The 21,264-nt window shown below is 36.7% G+C and overlaps 1 protein-coding gene across 1 annotated transcript; it reads right to left on the reverse strand.

Annotated features, from left to right (window-relative positions):
* Window positions 1-627: 627 nt before the first annotated feature.
* On the reverse strand, window positions 628-20,663 carry LOC103256300 (arylacetamide deacetylase-like). Its single transcript, XM_008054200.1, has 5 exons — window positions 20,538-20,663; window positions 17,182-17,404; window positions 7,436-7,505; window positions 3,202-3,373; window positions 628-1,224 (listed from the first exon to the last, which is right to left on the reverse strand). Exons 1-5 carry the CDS (start codon window positions 20,661-20,663, stop codon window positions 628-630), a joined length of 1,188 nt encoding a protein of 395 aa, XP_008052391.1.
* Window positions 20,664-21,264: the final 601 nt, after the last annotated feature.

Consider the following 21,264-nt stretch of genomic DNA (forward strand, 5'->3'; position numbering starts at 1 on the left):
AATTCCTCAGAATACCACAGTGATTTTGGCACTGAATGACTTAACACTTGGTACAGGAATTCCTGAGGTGTTTCATAAAAAAATTATGATGAAAAAATGGTGTTGTGCCAGGTTTTTTTTTTTTTTTTTTTTTTGCTTTTTTGCTTTATTTGTTTTCTCTTTATTTTATTATTGAGGTGTGGGGTACATGAGTAGTCTATGTGCAGGTTAAGTTTGGACCTCCAGCTGGTCCTCACTCTGCCTAAAAGAGTCAGTACTTAACACATATCTGGGATTAGGAGTGTTTCAGACCCTAATGTACATTGATTTAAATCTTCTATTTTCTGATGTTTATCCTATTGTATTTGTCAATAGTGGTCAAGAACCAAAAGAAAAAGAGCATATAAGAAAATAATTTTTAAAAAAGTAACAATGTAAGAGGGAACATATCAGAAAAGCAGATAAGTTGAAAATAAATGAAATTCCTCAGAGTAAGGAAGAAAAACAGACACATGAGTATTTAAGAATAGGCTGCTACATGTAATCCTTAAGTAGACCATTCCAAGAAAGATCAGTTTCCAACATGTGGATTTCCTATAGTTTTGAGATTTACTTGATTTCTAAAATACATCAAGGATACATGTTATATTATAGATTTTCCTTTAGCCAATCAATATACTGATTTATCATCCTATAACTGATTTTAAATTCCAGGAATGAAAATGTTCCATGGAACCCTTCTTCAGCATGACTATGAGTCACCTGAACTCCTGCGTTCCAGAGTCGGGTGACATACATTAGTCCATCATCTCTTAAGATGTCATATTGGCAGGTGATTACATAGGTCAGGGGTAAACAGCACAATTTGTTGTCATCAGCCAACAGCGGGGCTGCCCTCACATCCAGAAATCCTGGGTATTTTTTAGCCAGTTCAGGGCTACCATGAATTGGATTGTTATAAACATGTCCCTTAACAAATCTTTTAGGGAGTAAGGAACTCCAATTAACAAACTTGAAGAGATAACTTGATTCTGCAGGTACATGTTGGTTGGAAAGCATGGCTTTCTCAAGTGATCTGTCTGTAGTAAAGTATTCACTCCAGAATCTGATTGTCATGGATTTGGACAGAATTGGAAAATGAGAATTTTCTCGATATGATGGTGAATCTACATCAAGAGGCTGAAGGGCAGGATAAATTAAAGATTGAAGCTTGAGTTTGATCTTGATATCTGGGTCATCCAAAAGCTGAGAAACAATTAAAATGATTTGCACAAATTACTTTCATTACAAGACAATATAATAACCCTAATGAGATAATCTATATATAAATTCATATCTCAAAAACATAGTGAAAAATTGAAATATGTCATTTCAACAATATTTCAAATGTTCATGGTGGGTTTCTAAAGCTAGATAGTCCTTAAAGGATGCTTTTAACTTAAGGAAAATGATCTGTCATATACAAAAAGTTTCATAATTAAATCATTTTGCATTAATTAGAAAGTTAATATCCTATTCTTTCTACCAAGAATGGCAGCCAGAAGAACTTCATAAATTTTCTCTTTTGTTAATGTAAGAATTTATTAAAATATACCAGCAAACAAACTGGTTTTGCCATGGAGTGTGTCACTTTATAGGGATTTCTGATGTGACTTTGATGCTAAAATGACATGCTGCTTTAGAAGATTTGGGCAGGTTTTTTGATATAAAGCCTAATATGCTAATATTTGTAAAGATCAGTGATCTGAAGAGAGGGGTGCACAATACCATAATGGGTGAGAAAAGGATCCATAAGAATGAAATATTATAAAATATGTTTTAAATTTTGAAAATTACACACAAAAATGTAATTTTATCCATGTTTTCGGAGTGCACCATGTATTATACTATAAAAGATACATATAACTTATCCATAAAAGTATAGATATTATTGAATGTACCCCCAAATATTTAGCAAATTGCGATATTTATCAACATTTTAACCATAAAGTTTAAAGTAGAAAATTTGGGGCATTTTGGAGACTATTTGCAAAGATCATATGGGTTGCCAGATTATTTTTATATAAAATTTTCAGTTGACCCATAAAACAATGCTGTAAAGCTAAAAAAGGGTTCATTGTTTTATAGATGAGAATAGTGAATGTTTAGAGATATTATTAAATGACCTTCACACCATCATTCTAGATATTACTGCATTTCGAGAAAATTCAAGCCTCCTGATGTCCAAAGAATACTTTTTCTACTACATTGTAAAACTCATAGTAATGATTAGAAATTTCAGATACATTTACTGTATTGTGGTTGGAACAAAAACCAACCTACCATTCTTTTTTTTTCCTTTTGAGAATACTATCAAATTATTAAAACATTTTTAGTGTGAAAAGTTATAAGTAAATATAGCTAACAAAGCAAATAACAGCAGTATTTTAATTCCTTTAATCCATAGTTTATAATTAATTCAATTAATAAATCTAAAGTTCTGCATATGTAGTTTATAGGAAACTTTTCTTCCTGATTCTCACTACTATGTGGGAAAATAGTTTATGTTTTAAACAATCAATAATAGTACTTTGTCTTAAAGATAAAACTTATTTTACATATAATCTGAAAAAAGTCCATTTCTTGTTATTATTATATTACTATAATTAAATGACAGATAAACTATCTGTTTTTACATACACACACAAAGAAATCTTTTGAATTATTCATATTTATTCTTTGTAAGTAGCATAAAAATCTTTGAATATGCTGATAATTTTCAAAAAATAGAGTGATTATTTTGGCATTAAAAAGAATACTACATTGAAGATATTGAATCCACTAGAACCTCCAATAGGCTTATTATGTCATTGTCTGGTCTCACAAGTATATGATCTCATTCATTTGACTACTATAATATTTTACTGACACATATATAATTTTAAATCAATGATCTATTCACAGAGTTATCAATCAAGAAACAAAAACCTCTGGCAGGAGCAGAGATTGACATTTTGATGTTTCAGGTGTTTCTTCTCAATATTCTCTTTTATATATATATACACTTTATATATATACACTTTTTACACTTTTTATATATATATACACTTTATATATACACTTTATATATATATATACACTTTAATAAGTATCATGATATTTGCATTACATTTTAGTATAAATATTAAATCTGTTCATAAATAGGTCATTTTTTTAGAAGCACAGAAATGACAAGCATCCTACCTGTTGAGTCACTGCTGCAACTAAATTCCCACCTGCACTGTCTCCAGAAATACCAACTCTCTCAGGGTTCACTCCATATTTTGAAAGAACGTCTTCACGTAAGAACCACTGTAAGGCATTATATACATCTTCAAATTGAGTTGGGAAATGATACTTAGGTGCTAATCTGTAGCTGTGTAGAAAAAAAAGATTTTCATGTCACTTAAAAAAAATTAAAGCATACTATGCATGCTAGAAAAACACATATCATAAACATATAAGTTTTATCACTTTCTAACTGAACACAGTCATACAACCAGCATTCAGATCACAAAATAGAGCACTGCCAACACTGCAAAAACATTTAATTTACTTTTCTAACTCCTGAAGTATCCGCTGACCTGATGTAACAACATGGATTTGAACCTGTTTTGATCTTTAAATAAATGGAAGTATATAGCATGTGCTCCTGTGTATCTGGTTTCAATTCTTCAGCATTATGTTTTGGGGCCACATCCACGTTGCTACTTGCTTCTATCTTCCTTTCCTTTCCTCATTGTGTGAATGTACCACAATTCATTAACAAGTCGATGGACTGAGTGAAATAAGCCATTCAGAAACAATGTATGACTCCACTCAAATGTGGTATCTCAATGAACCAAACACAAGGAATCAGAAGGGAAATGGTATTTGCCAGAGACTGTGGGAAGGTGCAATTGGGGAGTTACTAGTTAACTGGCAAATTTTTCAATCAAACAAGATGAATAAGCTGTTGAGATGTGCCATATATAACATCAACAATAATGTACGCTAAAAAAATTCATTAAGGTAAGTGCTCTTATCACAATTAATATTTTTACAAGTTACAAGAATATTTTGGGGATTTAGGCTGCTTGCAGTCTTGGACTTTCACAATCAGAGCTGCCGTGGATTTCTAATACATGATTTTTGGTGAACATATGTATATATTTCAGTTGATATATGCCTGCATTATTGATGGTCACGGAGTTATGCACATATCTTTAGCTTTACTTAACACTGTCAAAGAGTTTTGCCAAGTTATTCTTGGACCAACAGTTTATGAAAGTGGCTGTTGCCTAGTCTTGTCAGTTCTTGGTGTATAATGTCTAACTCATTTTAGCCATAATGTCAGGTATGCAGAGGTATCTCCCAATGATTTTAATTTATACTTTCCTGACATATAGTGGTTTTTATATGTTTACTGATGATTTCAGTATGCTTTTCTGTAAGTTGTCTTGGAAACTTTCTCCTATACGTCTATTAATTGGTAGGTGTTTATATGTTTTAGATAAGAAAAAATATGTATTTGCAAAGCACTCATGGATATATATCTGTGTATATATAATATGTGCATACACACACTTTAAGACTCACATTGATGTCTTTTAATAAACATATGTTTTTAATTTTGATATAACTACTTTATTGAGATATACACAAGGCATAAAATTCACATTAAAAGTATGCAATTCAGCTGGGCATGACTCACACCTGTATTCCCAGCACTTTGGGAGGCAGAGGTGAGAAGTTTGCCTGAGCTCACGAGTTTGAGACCAGCCTGCGCAACATGAGACCTCGTCTCTACAACAATTAAAAAATATATATATCCAGGTGTTGTGATGCATGCCTGTAGTTCCAGCTACTTTGAAGGCTGAGGCAAAAGATTGCCTGAGCCTAGCATGTCGAGGCTGCAGTGGCTGTGAGCATGCCACTGCACTCCAGTTTGGGTGACAGAGTGAGACTCCAATCAAAAAAATAAAAAATAAAAGATAAGAAAATGCAAGTATTTAATTCAATGGTATTTATTTATATTCAGAGAGTTCTGCAATCTTTGCCACAATCAATTTGGAACATTTTTACCACTCCAAAAAGAAACCCTGCACCCATTAGTAGTCATTTCTCATTCCCCCACCCAAAGCCATAGGTAATCAATACCTAAATCCTGTCTCTAAAACTTTGCCTATTTTGGACATTTTATATCAATGGAAACATAGAATGTGTGACATTTTGTGATTGACATTTCCCTTAGCATTTTTTTTAAATTTTAAAGATGTGGGGTGCAATTCAGGGTTAGGTATATAAATGCTCATTATGCCTGCAGGTACCCTGCATGATATTTTTAATGTTTATGTGTGTTGTAGTGTTCATTTTTATTTACAGAAAATATTCAACTGTACGAACATGCATATTTTCCATTCATTAATTGAGAAACATTGGGTTGCTTTGACTTTTTAGGTTTTATGAATAATGTTGCTATGAATGTACACGCTTTCATGAGTACATTCATTTCACTTGAATCTATACCTAGATATGGAAATGCTGGGTCATATGGTAACTATATGCCCGACATTTGCAGAACTGTCAAACTGTTTACTAACATGGCCGCACCATTTTATATTCTCACCAGCAGTATAGAAGGTTCCAATTTTTCTATGTCTTCACTAACACTTGATATTATCTATTTCTTTTTGGGGTTTTTTTTGAGTTGGAGTCTTACTCAGTCACCCAGACTAGAGTGCAGTGGCCGCTCGCCACCACCACAGCCTCGACCAGCTGGGCTCTGGTGATCCTTCTGCCTCAGCTTCCAAGTAGCTGGAACTACAGGTGCGCGCTACCACACCCGGCTAATTTTTTGATTTGTTGTAGAGATGAGGTCTCACCAAGTTGCCCAGGCGGGTCTCGAACCCGCAGGCTCAGGCAATCCACTCACCTCAGCCTCCCAAGGCACGGGATTACAGGCTGAGCCACAGAGCCCGGGTTATCTATTTCTTTATTAGAACCATCCTAATATCCTAATAGGTGTGAAGTGATACTTCATTGTGGTTTTGACTTGTATTTCCCTAATGATGTTGAGAATCTTTTCATGTGCTTATTGGCCATTTTAATTTTGACAGAGCCAAAATTCACCATTTATTAATAGCTGGAACTGTTCTTTATCTTTAATGTAAATACAATAAGAGTATATTTAAAGGCAAGGCATGCATTTGCATACATATTTTGAAAGTATATTTTATGTTTTGGGTGCATGTGATTTTAATGACTTAAACACAGGTATATGTCTTGTACTGTCATTTGACTTCCCATCTTTAAGAAAATGATCTTTAAAAATAAAGTTGGAATATGAAAGTTAGTATAAGTTTGGTTTTTCTAGTTACTTTTATTTATTTATTATTTATTTAGTTTGTTTGGTCAGATTCTCATTCGGTTTCGCAGGCTGGAGTACAGTGGAATGTTCACAGATAACACAGCTTTAACTTCTTGGCCTTAGGCAATCCTTCCATCTCAGTCTTTCACGTAGCTGCCATCGCATTCTGCGCCAACATGCCCAGTTAATTTTTTTGATTTACTGTAGAGACAAGTTCTCAACAAATTGCCCAGGCGGATCTCAAACACTTGGACTCAGATAGCCTGTCGCCTTTCCTTCCCAAAGTGCTAGGTCAATATGCATGTGTCACCACCCCCAGCCCTCTAATTACTTTTAAAATTATTATTCTAATTACTTAATTTATTAGTAATCACAACCGAATATTAGACAGGACTAGGTTTCAACTTTATAGTAATGACTTAACTTGACAAATGATCATGACTATGTTCCTTTTTATTTTTTTATTTATTTTTTTGAAGTTTAAATTTAAATAGGTAAATATTGTTCTGTTTAGTTCAACCCAGCAATCCACCACTAACTTTACTGCCCCTAAGTGTTCTTTTCAAACATAGATGATTGATTTACACAATTTTACATGAACTCATTGACTTTGTATAATTTGATGATCAATGTTAATACTTTACGTTCATCAAGTACTACACACTGGGCTAGTTCTCTTCAGGGATGTGATCACAGTCTTCACAATGATCATCTGAAGTAGAACTTCTTTATGATGTACTTCTATAGATAATCCTCTAACTCCAGGACACTCATTCTTAAAGACAGTGAATTAGTAGTTGAAAGGATATCTAGCCTCCAATGCAGGCAATTTACATCCATGAATGATACAATTTAAATCACATGAAAAAAATTCTTTATTTTCAGCGCCTTCCTCCTGCCTGAATAACACACACACACGGAGTTTTTTTCAATGCTAATCAGATTAGGCTTCCCTCTCACTTTCAGGAGCCTACCTAGCATCATCTGAGAAATATTTGTTTTTGACATAATAATACACCTGCCAAGAAAGCTGGGGGTATTTTGGTATGCAAGGCATCTGATATGAAAAAACAACAACACAGCTCTTACTTGGTTGATATGACAACAGCATTAAGTCTGTCTGCTGTCCACCTTGACAACAGATCATATTCATGCACAGCTGAAATAAAAAATAAAAGTGATATATTAGGGGAATTAAGAAAATCCTATTTCCTTCAAAAACATCCAATTTTTGCATTTTGACAGTTCTCCCCCATTCCACATTAAAATACTGCGAAGACAAATTTGACATGTACTTATCTCTAAGAAACTACCCAGCCACAAATCAGTGGAATTTGAGTTTCCTAGTGAATGCCTTAAGTTTCCCGCTTAGCTTTTGTCCTACATCTTTTGTCATTGGTCTTTCTAAGCCAGCTTCAATCTCTAGAAGGCTAAGCCAGCTCCCTTACTGGAAGGGGTATTGATTTGGCTGCTTTGGCTGATGGGTATACAATGATAAAAAGTCAAGTCACAGACTTAGCCAATGTGTTATCATATACATGAACCAAGGAGATTTAGAAGAATCGAGGCAACATAGAAGGACTACCTCAGTCTGCATGGGACAAGAGAAAAAAAAGTCTGAATATAAGTGCGATAGAACTATACCCCCTTAAAACACTAGAATTTACTACTTGCTGTACTGTTAGCCTACAAATCCGTACTGTTAGCCTACAAATGTACGTGGCTAAGGCCTATTTTTACCTTGTCTAAGAGGAAGTCCTGATGCTCTTTTTCTCCATCTCCAATCCTCTTATCCATGTCCAATTATTTCACCAGTGTTCTAAATCTTCTTTCCTTTTATTTCCTCTTGGATATTTGTCCATTGGTCAACATTCCCAGACCACATCTTTTCTAACATATTTTTCTTTTAGAGTTGTGGGGTACAAGTGGCATACAAATGGGGATTTACTATATGAGTAGGTTGCATGCAGGTAAAGTTTGGGCTTCTAGCTAGCCCTGGCTGCCCTTGATAGGGGACTAGGTACCCAGTGTGTTACCATGTACCCCCTCTCCCTACTCCTTGACTCCCTTCCTTTGCAGTGGTCAATGTCTGCCAATCTCAGTGTTGTGCTAGTATGACTAGTGGTCAGTACCGACTTCTGCATGAGAACATGTGGTATTCAGTTGTTGCTGTGCAAGTTCACTTAGTGATGGCCTCCAGCTGTATCCAAGTTGCTGCAAAGGCCATGATTTTGTTTTCTTTATGACTGCATAATATTCCACTGTGTATATGTACCACATTTTCTTTATCCAGACCCTTTCAACGGGCATCCAGGTTGGTTCCATATTTTTGATAATGTGAATAGTGCTACAATAAACCTGGGTGTGTAAAAGTCTTTTGTTGAGTGAAGTTGTCCTTTGGTTCTATTCCCAGGAAGGGGGTTCCTGGATCATATGGAAGCTTGATTTTTAGTTATTTGAGGAATAGCCACATTGCCTTCCATAAAGTGTAAACTATTTTAAACACTGCCAACAGGGCAGAACCATTGCCTTACTTCACAGCTATGTCAGCATCTGTTGTTTTTTTGACTTATTAATAATAACCATGATAGCCATCCTTACCAGTTTTAGAGGTGTAGAGAAATACAACTGTCTTTTGTGCGTTGATTTTGTATCCCAAGACTTCACTTTTTAAAAATTTTTGCTTTAAAGATATAGGGTATGGTTGGGCACAGTGGATCAAGCCTGTAATTCCAGCACTTTGGGAGGCCGAGGTGAGGGGAATTGTCTGAGCCCACAGGTTCGAGACCATGCTGGGCAACTTGGCAACACCTCATCTCTACAATAAATCAAAAATTAGTCAGACATAGTAGTGCATGCCTGTAGTTCTAGCTACTTGGAAGACTGAGGTGGAAGGATTGCCTGAGCTCAGCACTTCGCCGCTGGGGTAGCTGTGAGTGTGCCACGGCACTCCAGCCCGGTAGATGGAGTGAGACTCCAACTCAAAAAAAAAAAAAAAAGCCATGAGGTACAATTGAGCAGCCAGGCTCGGTGGCTCAGCCTGTAATCCCGCGCCTTTGGGAGGCTGAGGTGAGTGGATTGCCTGAGTTCGAGGGTTCGAGACCCACCTGGGCAACTTGGCGAGACCTCATCTACAATAAATCAAAATATTAGCTGGGCGTGGTAGCACACGCCTGTAGTTCCAGCTACTCAGAAGGCTGAGGCGGAAGGATCACAGGAGCCCAGCAGGTCGAGGCTGTGGTGGCCGGGAACAGCCACTGCACTCCAGTCTGGGTGACAGAGTGAAACTCCAACTAAGAAAAAAAAAAGGTACAATTCAGGGTTTGGTATACAAATGGTCATTGTACAGGTAAAGTTTGGACCTCATTTTGGTCCCCACTTCACCTGGTTAGAGATCAGGTACACTTATAGATGAAGTGAGCCTGCTCCACCCTGCCCCCGTAGTTTCCCACTACTGCCAATCCCTTTCTTGTAGTATTATATTTGTTCAGTATCCACTTATGAGTAAGAACATGTGGTACTCAAGTCTTTGTTTCTGTGATAGATCACTTAGTATTATAGACTCTAATTTCATCCAAGTTGCAGTGAAGTTCATCATTTTGTCCTTCTTTATGGCTGCATAATATTTCATTGTAAATATATACCACATTTTTAAAATCCAGTCTACTTTCGATGGGCAGCATGGTTGGTTTCATGCATTTGCTAATGTGAATAGTGCTGCAATAAACATGCATGCACAGGTATCTTTAATATAGAATGGTTTGAGTTCCTCCATGTATATTCCCAGAAGGGGGAGTGCTGGGTCATATAGGAGGTCAATTTTTAATTTTTTTTATTTTTTGAGTCAGGGAGATCAATTTTTACAGAGACTTTACTAAAGTCATTTATCAGTGTGGGGAGGTTTTTGATAGACTCTGTAGGGTTTTCTAGGTATACAATCATATTGTCTGCAAAGAGAGATAGCTTAACTTCTTCTTATCCTATTTGGATACCACTGATTTCCTTTTCCTGCTTGATTACTCTGGCTACAACTTCCAGTACTGTGTTGAGTACAATGGGTCAGAGTGGGAAACTTTGTCTAGTTCCAATTCTTAGGAGGAATGCTTCCAGATTTTGCTCACTAAGAATGATTTTGGCTTCAGGGGTGTCATAGATGACTCATTGTTTTGAGGAGTGTTCCTCCAATGCCTAGGTATTCAAGGGTTTTTATCAACAAAGGTTGCTGAATTTTATCAAATGTTTTTTCTGCATGTAATGAGATAGTCCTGTGGTTCTTGTTTTTACATCTGTTAATGTGCTGAATTACATGTATGGTCTTGCAAATGTTGAACAAGCCCTACGTTCCAGGAATAAAACCCACCAGGTCAACGTGGATGATGCTTGAAATGTGTTGTTGGATAATGTTTGCTGAGATCTTGTTGAGAATTTTTGCATCTATGCTCATCAGGGAAATTGGCCTGTAATTCTATTTTTTTGTTGGGTCTTTGCCTATTTGGGGTATAAAGTTGATATTAGTTTCATAAAATGAACTAGGGAGAATTCCTTTCTTCTTGATTTCCTGAAAAACTTTAATAAGATTTGTCTCAGCTTTTCCTTGTATGTCTTGTGGAATTTAACTGAGAAGTCATCTGGTCCAGGACATTTTTTGGCAGGGAGTTTTTTTTTTTTTTTTTTTTTTTGAGTTGTCCGACCACTGCAGCCTCGGCCTGCTGGGTTCCGGTGATTCTTCTGCCCCAGCCTTCCAAGTAGCCAGAATTACAGGCATGTGCTACTACGCCCGGCTGATTTTTTGATTTACTGTAGAGATGAGGTCTCGCTGCCCAGGCGGGTCTCGAACCCTCGGACTCAGGCAATCCACTCACCTCAGCCTCCCAAAGCACGGGATTACAGGCTGAGTCACCGAGCCCGGCTAGGGAGTTTTCTTATAACTGAGTTGATTTCTCGGATTACTATTGGTCTGTTCAGGTTTTCAATTTCTTCTTGTTTCAGCCTTGGGAGGTTGCATGATGCCAGGAATCCCCCATTTCCCCTAGATTTTCTAGTTTATTAGCATACAAATGGTTTTGGTAATCGCTGATATTCTTTTGAATTCCTTCAAGATTGATTGTGACATCACCTTTTTCATTTCTTTATTCAGATTTTATCCTTTTATTAGTCTACCTAGTTAGAAGTCTGTTTAACTTATTTATCCTTTTAAAAAACAATTATTTGTCTTAATATTTTCTATGATATTTTTTGTCTTCTGTTTCTTGTAATTGTGACTTTATCTTAGTCATCTATATTTTTCTACTAAAATTAGAATTTAATTGTTCTTGTCTTTCTAGCTCCCTTAAATGTGATGTTAGACTGTTTACTTGCAATCCTTCTGTTTTCTTGATATGAGCATGCAATGCTATGAACTTCCTATGCAACATTTCTTGCATGACATCCCAGAGGTTTTGATATGTTGTGTTTTTGTTTTCATTTGTTTCCAGGGATCTTTTTGTTTCTGTCTTGATTTCTGTGGTGACCCAAAAGTCATTCAGCACCATATTGTTTTTTATGTCTTTGTGTGTTTTGGAGAAATTCTTGTTGGCAGTGATATTTATTTTTAATTCCACTGTGATGTGAGAATATGTTTGATATTATTTCAAACTTCTGAAACTTTTTCATGCTTGATTTATGTCTGAGAATGTGATCAATATTGAACTTTGTTCATGTGCTGATGAATACAACGTATACTCTGTGGCTATTGAGTGGAGTGCTTTGTAGATGTCTATTAGATCCAATTGGCTTAATGTCAAGTTAAGGCTTCAGATCTCCTTGTTGGTTTTTTGACTCAATGATCTGTCTAGGGCTGCCAGTAGGGTACTAAAGTTTCTAACTATGATTATATGGGTGTCTATGTCATCTCTTAGTTTATATAGCAATTGTTTTATTAAAAGGGGTTCCTGAATTTGCATTTCTTGCTGGTGGATTGAACCTTTGATTAATCATTATGTAGTGTCCTTTTTAACTTTGTTTTGGTTTGAAATCCATTTTGTTTAATATGAAATTAGCTACCCCTGCTCTTTTTTGTTTTCCATTCTCCTGGAAGATTAATTTTCAGTCTTTTGCCTTGTACCTGTGTGCGTCCTTTGCAGTAAGGTGAGTTTCCTGGAGGCAGCAGAATGTTGGATCATGTTTCTCTATCCAGTTTGTTGGTCTATGACTTTTTAGTGGCACATTCAATCCATTCATGTTCAAGTTAATTATTGATATGTGAGAGTTTATCCCTGTCATGTCATAAGACTCTTAAGAGGTTGCTTTGTTTTGTTTTTGTTGTAGTTTTTTTATTTTTAAATTTTTTTTTAGATTAATGGATGATCTGTATTCTCTGTTAGCTTTGGCTTTCGTGTTCTTTTGCAATGAGTGGAATCATTCTTTTATCTGTGCTCAATGCTTTCTTAAGGCTCTTGAGCCCATGGGCTCAGGAAATTCTCTCACCTTGGCCTCCCAAAGTGCTGGGATTATAGGCTTGAGCCACTGTGCCTGGCCTCCTAGCTTCAAGGCTCTCCTTAAGGGATGGTCTGAAAGTGGCATATTCTCTTAGGAATTGGATGTCTAGGAAATAGTTTAATTCTCCATCACTGATGAAGCTTATTTTGATAGGGTAGGACAATCTTGACTGATTGTCTTTGAGAATCTTAAATGTGGGACTTTAGTCCCTTCTGGCTTGTAGAATTTCTGATGAGAAGTCTGCCACAATCCTGATGGATTTTCCCTAGTAAGTGGTCTGACTCTTCTCTCCAGTTGCCTTTAGGATTTTTTCTTTCATTCTTACACTGTGGAGATGAATTGTGATGTGTCTTGGGGATGATCTTCTCATGTAATACCTTACAGGGGTCTTTGAATCTCTTGCATTTGGATGGTAGCCTCTCCAGTGAGACACGGAAATTTTTCTTGGATGACCTCATGGAAGGTTTGCTCCAAGATGCTCTCAGCTTCCCTTTCTGTTTTGGGAATACCAATAAATCATGTATTTGGTTTCTTTACATAGTCCCACAGCTCTCAGAGACACTGCTTATTATTCTTGGCCTTTTTTCTTTTTTTTTTTGTCAGACTGAGTTAGTTCCATATTTTGATCTTCAAGCTCTGAATTACTTTCCTCTGCCTGATCAGTTCAGTTGCCTACACTTGTTACTGAGCTGTAAAAATTCAGGAAGGAATTCTTCATTTCCATGATTTCAGAATGAACCTTTCTTATAATGCACATCTCAATGTCTACTTTTTTCATGACTTGGGTTATCTTTACCACTTGCACATGGGTTTCCTTAACTGTTTTTGCCATCCAATATCTGAATTCTATGTCTGTCATCAGGGATAGGTCTTTGTGGGTAGCTTCCTTTGTTTGGGGACTAGGCAGTGTTTTTGTAGGTGATTCCTTTTAAGGCTTTGAGGATTGTTGATTTTTCTCTCTGATTCTTTCTAATCTGTGAGAAGCAGCTCTTCTCTTTCTATTATTATTTTTTGAGTTTTGTTGTTTTGTAGCTAGGCATGATCTTGCTGCCTTAGGACATTTTTGGTCATTCAAGATACTTCACACAGGGAGATAAAGAGGGGCCTTTATTATGGCTCCTCCATTCATGCTTGGCAGTGCTCAGAACTTAAAGTAACTTTCTTTTTTTTCTAATACATATTTTTTATTTTAAAATTGTGGGGTACAGTTAAGGATAAGGTATACAAATATGCATTGTGTAGGTACACTTGTTGATGAGGTGTGTCTCCCCATCCCCAGACAGATATTGACTACTGTTAATACTCACCCCCCTTCCCCTTCCTGCCCCCCTAGTTTCCCACCACTGTCAATCCTTTTCTTATAGTATTACGATGGTTGTTCAAGATTCACTTATGAGTGAGAACATGTGATACTCAGATTGTTGTTTCTGTGAGAGATCACTCAGTATTATAAACTCTAATTCCATTCAGATTGCTGTGAAATTTATGATTTTGTTCTTTTTTATGGCTGCGTAATATTCCATCATGAATATGTACCACATTTTTTTTATCCAGTCCTCTTTTGATGGACAGCATAGTTGGTTCCATGATCTTGCTATTGTGAACAATGCTGCAATAAACATACATGCGCAGGTATCTTTTTTATAGAGTGATTTGAGTTCTTCAGGGTATATTTCCAGTAGGGGGATTGCAGGATCATATGGAAGGTCGATTTTTAGAGCTTTTAGGAATCATCACACTGATTTCCACAGAGGCTGCACTAGTTTACACTCCCACCAACAGTGTAGAAGTGTTCCCTTTTCACCATATCCCATAAGAGATAAGATAGATGAGTGGGACCTCATTAAACTGACAAGCTTCTGCAAAGCCAAAGAAACCATCAAGAGAGCAGGGAGACAGCCCACGGATTGGGAAAAGTATTTGCCAACCCCATGTCTGAGAAAGGCCTAACATCTAGGATCTACAAAAAACTCAAACATGCTGAAAAGAAAAAAACAAACAGCCCCATTACAAAGTGGGCAAAAGACATGAACAGACACTTCTCAAAAGAAGACATACGAGTGGCCAACAGATACATGAAGAAATGTTCAACCTCACTAGTCATCAAGGAAATGCAAATTAAAACTACACTGAGATACCACCTAACTCCAGTCAGAATGCCCATTATCAATAACTCAAAAAATAAAGTGACATTCTGTTGCAGAGTTTTTCCTGTTGTTGGGACAACCAGTCTGTTTTTCAAACCTGTGGCAAGCTCTATGCCAGGATCTGATGGGAGGATGGGCCCCCTTGCAGCTGGGAGTGCTGCAGGAGTTTTAACACCATTCACAACTGAGACATTTCCCACTGAGAAATGGGGCCTTTGGGTATCTTTCACAACTTCCCTCCCCATCAGAGGCTACAATGGCACTTGATAACAGCAGATTCCCTGTCATGGAGGAACTGCTTTTTGGGTGCATGACGCTAACAGGAAAACTTTTCTGGTTTCCTGTTCTGGTTGGCCACCAGACACAGAAGGAGAGGAATTGAGGGAAGAGAGGGAGGCACCTTATGAGTGCACCCAGCAGGCAAGCTTTCCTGGCTGAGTGCTGGCTACTGGCACTGCTGGGGAACACACCCTCAGGAGTTGACGGGCAGTTAGAGTTCAGTGCTTGGGTGGGCTTCCCATTTCATGCTCCAGCAACACCCACTGTGCCTTAAGTAGATCTCTTCCCACATGGGACCAATGATCCACTGGGCTGGGAGGAAGGGAATCAAACCAGATCGTTTCAAGAGCACTCACTCCCTCTCACACACAAGGTAGATCCTATGGGAGCCTAGCACCTGGAGCAGATGGAGGTCCGGGCTCTAAGGTCTGCCTAGATTCCTTCCTCCCATGCAGGATGCAGGGTGCTTCTGGCATACAAAACTACTCAAGCTGCCTAAGTTTGTTGGTGGTTGGGTCCATCCTCTCTTTTTCACTGGGTGAGAGAGGTGCAGGTTGGTTACTCTCCAGTTGCCATCTAACATTTTTATTCATTTTATTTATTTCCTTGTCTACCAACTCATTTACGTTTCTCTCACATAAATAATAAAGTGTTCTTACTTAACTCTCCTTTCAACCTGTCATTTTCTTGCTTATTCCTTTTACAACTAAGTTCCCCCATGGCTTGCAGTTATTCTTACCATTTCCTTGCCTCTCAAATTTTGCTTGCTGCAACGTGTTTCTCTGGGAATATACAACAAGTTTCTCCTCAATAATATTAGCATAAAAAGTTTAACATCCAAAAGACATACTTTTGTCCTACTTACTTGACATCTCTACACTATTTAGTACTTTTTATTAATTCCTATTTCTTGAGGTTTTCACCTTTTTGGTCTTCTTTTCATTTTATTACCTCTTTGATCACCTCTCAGTGCTTTGCTGGTTCCTTTTAACTTCACCCAATGCATCACTCTGTCTGTTTCCCAGGGATCTGTTCTCAACTTCCCAGTCATCATACCAGAAACAAGACAGACAGATCTCTCTCTCTCTCTCTCTCTCTCTCTCTCTCTGTGTGTGTGTGTGTGTGTGTGTGTCTGTCTCTCACTCCCAAACTTACCATCAATGGTCAAATTTGCTTAATTTCAAGTCTGTAATATTTTCTTGTCAGGACTAACTTACTTTTATTCTCTGGAGTTTAGAGTTCTTAACTTAGTTGCAGTCTGATCTTCACCCCACCAGTTGGTTTATATTTGATTCACTGACAATAATTGATGATTATCAAGAACCCTGGGACTCAGGTGGGTTAGATGATTTTCTCAGATCTACACAATTGGGACCTTTATCCCAGTGCTTCCGCTTTTAAGTATATTTCTCTTTCTACTCTAGTTCTATACATCAGGAAATATGCAACCTTTGCTAACAGTTGATGACTCTTATCTATTCATTCATACATTTATTACTATAAAACACACAGGAATTATTTACTTATTTATCAATTGATTTCTCCACTAGAATGTAACCTCCAAGAAGGCAGGACATTTTGTCTGTTCAAAGATATAATCGATGCTCTTAGAATAGTGTGAAGCACAGAGTAACTAAATTAACACACTAGATGGTCCTCTCACATTAAATGTAATATAATAGAGATAGCAGGGCATGCTTTCTTAAAATGATAGTAATAAGTAGAAAAAAATGTTGTCTTCTCACCTTTACCTGGGTTGATAAGGAAAGTTATATACGGAAAACAGTGATTTGAGGCTTCAGGAAGAATAAGGCTTTGTCAGGAGAACAAAGCATAAGAAGAAACATGATTACGGTGTCCATACAGAAGGGTACAGTATAATAACTAAAGCTTAGTACAACTTTTGTGTACCTCAGTGACAGATTCAGTTACCAGCACTTCCCAAACACCAGCCACCATCATGGATATAAAACAACCCCCTTCTTAGTGCCTCTGACTTCCTCTTTGGCACATATACACGAACAGGAATGTCATTGAATTTTGTCTCAGTCACAGTGATGTTTTCATCTGAGGTTGGTGGAACTTCTGTAAGGTTTATGAAAATCATACTGAAATCCATAAAATGGTAAAGTCCTAGCAGCTCGACAAATGTAATCTAAAAATGAAATTCACACATATTTTAGAATTCAAGAGTCAAATGCCATTAGTCTATGGACATATAATTACCCACCAACCCTAAACAAGCTCAAATAAAACAAACTAAATTTTCGTATATAAATTCTGTTAGATCCTTTTAAAAGGACCAGAACTGCAGAGATTTTTCCTACAGTTGTTGCTAATAAGGAGGGAAAACAATCTGAAAGAAACTAAAATGTTTCATCCCCATATCATTGTCATATTTCAGTACGGCTAGTCAGAAAAGTTGAAAACACAAGAATAGCTTAAAAGCTGCCTTTTGTGGGGAAGATTTGCATCTGTAGAAAAAAAACCTGCTTTGATGCAGGGCCAGACTTTCTCTGAGGCTTTTCTTTATCCAGATCAAGGAAAGATGAACTGAGAGCCTGACACCCTTAAATATCTGAAAGAAGCACATGCCATCTATTGTCTCTGTGGGCTGCTATCTGTAAGTCTGCATCTTTATAACAAGACCACTTTTGTTAGCCAGGCCTTTTCTTCTCTTCCTCCTATAACCTGTCTTGCCACCATATCCTGTGTTTGACCATACTCCAAAACCCATTCTTTTTGTAACCTCAAAATAGCATTAAAACATTAACCATCTGTTCATTTATTTGATATTTCATATTTTCTAAGACTCCCATGCATGGTGAAAAAATTATATGCCCTTTCTCCTACTAATCAGCCTTTTGTCAATGGATTTTCAGCAACCTTTTAGAGGATGAGGGGGAAGGTTTCTCAAAACCCTTACAACTAGGTTAGTTATTTTCCCACCAAAATGTGTCTAGTGTCTCTACAAAGCTTTAAGGCTTCAGAGGTGAACAAAATAATTGCTCTTCTCAGGAATCTCAGGGCAGATGGGAAAGACAGATGGGTAAGCTGCTCAAAATAGTATAAATACTACTATATAGCGCCGCTGCTCAAGGGTACTTGGGGAGCAAACACCATGTGATTACAAAAGCTACCTGGGAATAACAAAAGGAAAGGAGTTTTCAAAGAGGAAAATAACTGTGAGTCGTGAAAGAGATACCTTTTCTTAAGTCTTTAGCTTAACCAAATACAGAAAAACTCTTCCAGGTGGAGGAAGTGGTTTAGCTTAGAAATGCAGAGGTTTTTGTTGACACAGTGAGGCATGCCTCTATAGCTTGTTGTGTGTGGGATCTGGGAAGCAGGGTTGGGAGGGAAGAATGGGTGAGAAAAATAAGGAGGACAACCTGCCTGCTTACAACCTGCCCTTCCACCCTAGAATGAGTCAGTGTTCTAAACATTCTGTATGTGCCAATCATAATGATGTTAAATATTTGCCAATGTAGGAGGTAAATAATGTTATCATCTCCATTTGTGAGATGAGGAAAATGAGCCCAGTGAGGTTACATAAGTAGTCCAACCATATACAGTTAGTAAATGATATTTACCAGAATTCTAAATCCAGCAGTTTGATTCTTGATTTAATATTCATAGCATAATCCTTCAATAAAAGGTTGATACCAAAGATTGCCCGACATTTGAGGCAAGCCAGTCAAACTCATTAGGATAAACAAGATGAAGCAGGAGAATAACTGACCACAAGGAAAAAAGAAACAAACAACTGATAATTCAGGAATAAGAACAGACATTACAACACTTGTAAAAATATGTATCTTTTGAGAGCTCTGACGATATATTCATAAATTATGAACAGAATGAAAACAAATAATAGATGACCAGAGAAGAAGAAAACTTTAGGAAAAAAAACATATGAATACTCAAATTAGTTTAAAAATAATTAAAAGTAGAACTGAAAGAAAACAAAATCAAGGGCCTCTTACAAACCATTACATAAAGAAAACAAATATGAGAAAAAAGTCCCTTTCTTAAAACTCCTTGATAGTTCTACATTATACATAGAAATAAGTTAAAACTTGCTACTATTGCCCCCAAAGCACTGTATGTAACATCCAACCTCTCCAAACTAATTTCAACCATTTCTCTATCAAATCCAAATATTTCATATGATTTCTTGAATTTGTAAGTATTTTGCAGCTGAGATTTTTGCACTGGTTGCTGTCATTGCTGGAAAACTTTTTCCTTAGTACTTGAGATGGTTGGTTTCTTTTCATTCTTGTGGTCTCTAAGCAGATTTTTCCCCCATTGGAATGGCTTTCTCTGACCACACACGCAGTAGACCTACCTTGGCCTTCTACCCAACTTACTATATATTTTTTTCATCTTATCTCATTCAATGTACTGCTCATGATCTGAAGTCACATAATCATACGATTCTTATTGTTGTTGTTTTTCTCCACCACTAGAATATCAACTATGTGGGGACAGACTCTCTTTACCAAATAAAATTTGACAAAATTTATTTGTTGAATAAATGTAAAATAGAAAAGCACTCAAGGAGTGACAATATTCATCTAAGTTCTGAAAATATATTTTTTTTAAATGAAGGGAATAGAATAATCAAAGAAGTATTAGAAAAATATTCCCAAGGCTCCAGAGAGAGTTATACCTTTTTAGTTTGCCAGCATCAGAGCTGTTCTGGCAAGCAGCCAGTTACCAAGATACCCCAGGGCACCCTCACCATTTCTGTATATCTTGTCTCTCATGGTTGACCCTAGGCATGTGCCAACCAGACTGCTAACAGAGTATTTTCTTGAGAACTTATTTGCTTGTCCTTGGTCTATACTCTGACTCTGAAAGATGACTGCAGAAAAATAAATAGTTAGCACAGTGCCACATAATCAGGTGATCTCTGATTTGTTTATACGATTTGAATACCAAACTATACCTAAGATAAGGAATTTCAAAGAATGGCCACTACCATGATACTAATGCTACCTGAGCAAAGCATTTTTCAGTAAAATCTTCTCAGATGGTTCTTCATTTCTTGCTCTTGATATTTTAAAAACATGATTTCAATATATAAAACAGAAAGTAAAAAAATAGTGTTTCTAAGATATAAATAGGCAAAGATCACAGCACTTAATTTAGATAAGATGAAAAAATGAATAAAACTATAAGCCAGAAGAACACAATCACAGGTCAAATGGCAGAATTACTTCTCCAAGTCCAACAATGGCATACACGCATGTGAATTCATAAAATTCCAAACTTATCAAATGTGTTACAGTTTTCACTTGCCAATTAAGCCACATCATTCTCCATGGTTCTTCAACGTTATCTGGGAGAGGTGTATAAATATAATATGTTGCAAGGACCCCCACAGTCAGAAGGTAGAGTGATTTTCTTCTCATGCTGTATTTCTGTTTACTTGCTTCTTTGTCTTTAGAAATGCAGAAAGTAAACTTATGTGATCTGCCTGAATAGTGTACTCTGATAGGCAGTGTTCCTCAACTTCAGTCAGAAGTTTTATCTTACTTTTGGTATATAGAGTTGCCAGTTAGCTTAAGGGTTAGCATAATAAGGTTACAGATTCATTGGTCATCCAGATAAAGTCACGTTGAGTGCAAGTTCAAGGTTTAATGAGCAATAAAACTGGAGCAAGTTCTGTCAATGATCATATTATTATTTGTAGGCCAAGAAACAGGCATGTATTGAGTAATAACTTGGGAAATAATTTTTTGACTCTAACAAAATTGTCCAAAGAAAATTTACAGAATGCAGAACCTTTGTTTTAAAATAGTTCATCATAGCATAGAGAAAAACAAATGAACACATTTTTAAAGTGTTGCAAGTGTAGAAAACAAAATAGCTATTATTTCTGCCACTATAAAATTTATATTGCCTTGTCGGAGACAAACGTATTGGCAATTAGGTCTGATAATTTTTTGAGAGGGGTGTTATAAAAATAATGATAGTAATGATAACAGTAATAGTGAGCATTTATTAATTATT

The sequence above is a fragment of the Carlito syrichta genome, unplaced genomic scaffold (assembly GCF_000164805.1).
Source record: "Carlito syrichta isolate Samal-C Ts95f unplaced genomic scaffold, Tarsius_syrichta-2.0.1 Scaffold289212, whole genome shotgun sequence".
NCBI lineage: Eukaryota > Metazoa > Chordata > Mammalia > Primates > Tarsiidae > Carlito > Carlito syrichta.

What these genes read in the sequence shown, in the direction of transcription:
- LOC103256300 (XM_008054200.1), bottom strand. Translation starts at nt 20,663, where the DNA reads ATGAGAAGAAAATCACTCTACCTTCTGACTGTGGGGGTCCTTGCAACA. An exon ending in TTAATTGGCAAGTGAAAACT is followed by an intron (nt 17,405 to 20,537) that starts GTAACACATTTG and finishes TTTCATTTTTAG; the next exon opens with ATTACATTTGTCGAGCTGCT. An exon ending in GCTGTTGTCATATCAACCAA is followed by an intron (nt 3,374 to 7,435) that starts GTAAGAGCTGTG and finishes TTTTCTACACAG; the next exon opens with CTACAGATTAGCACCTAAGT.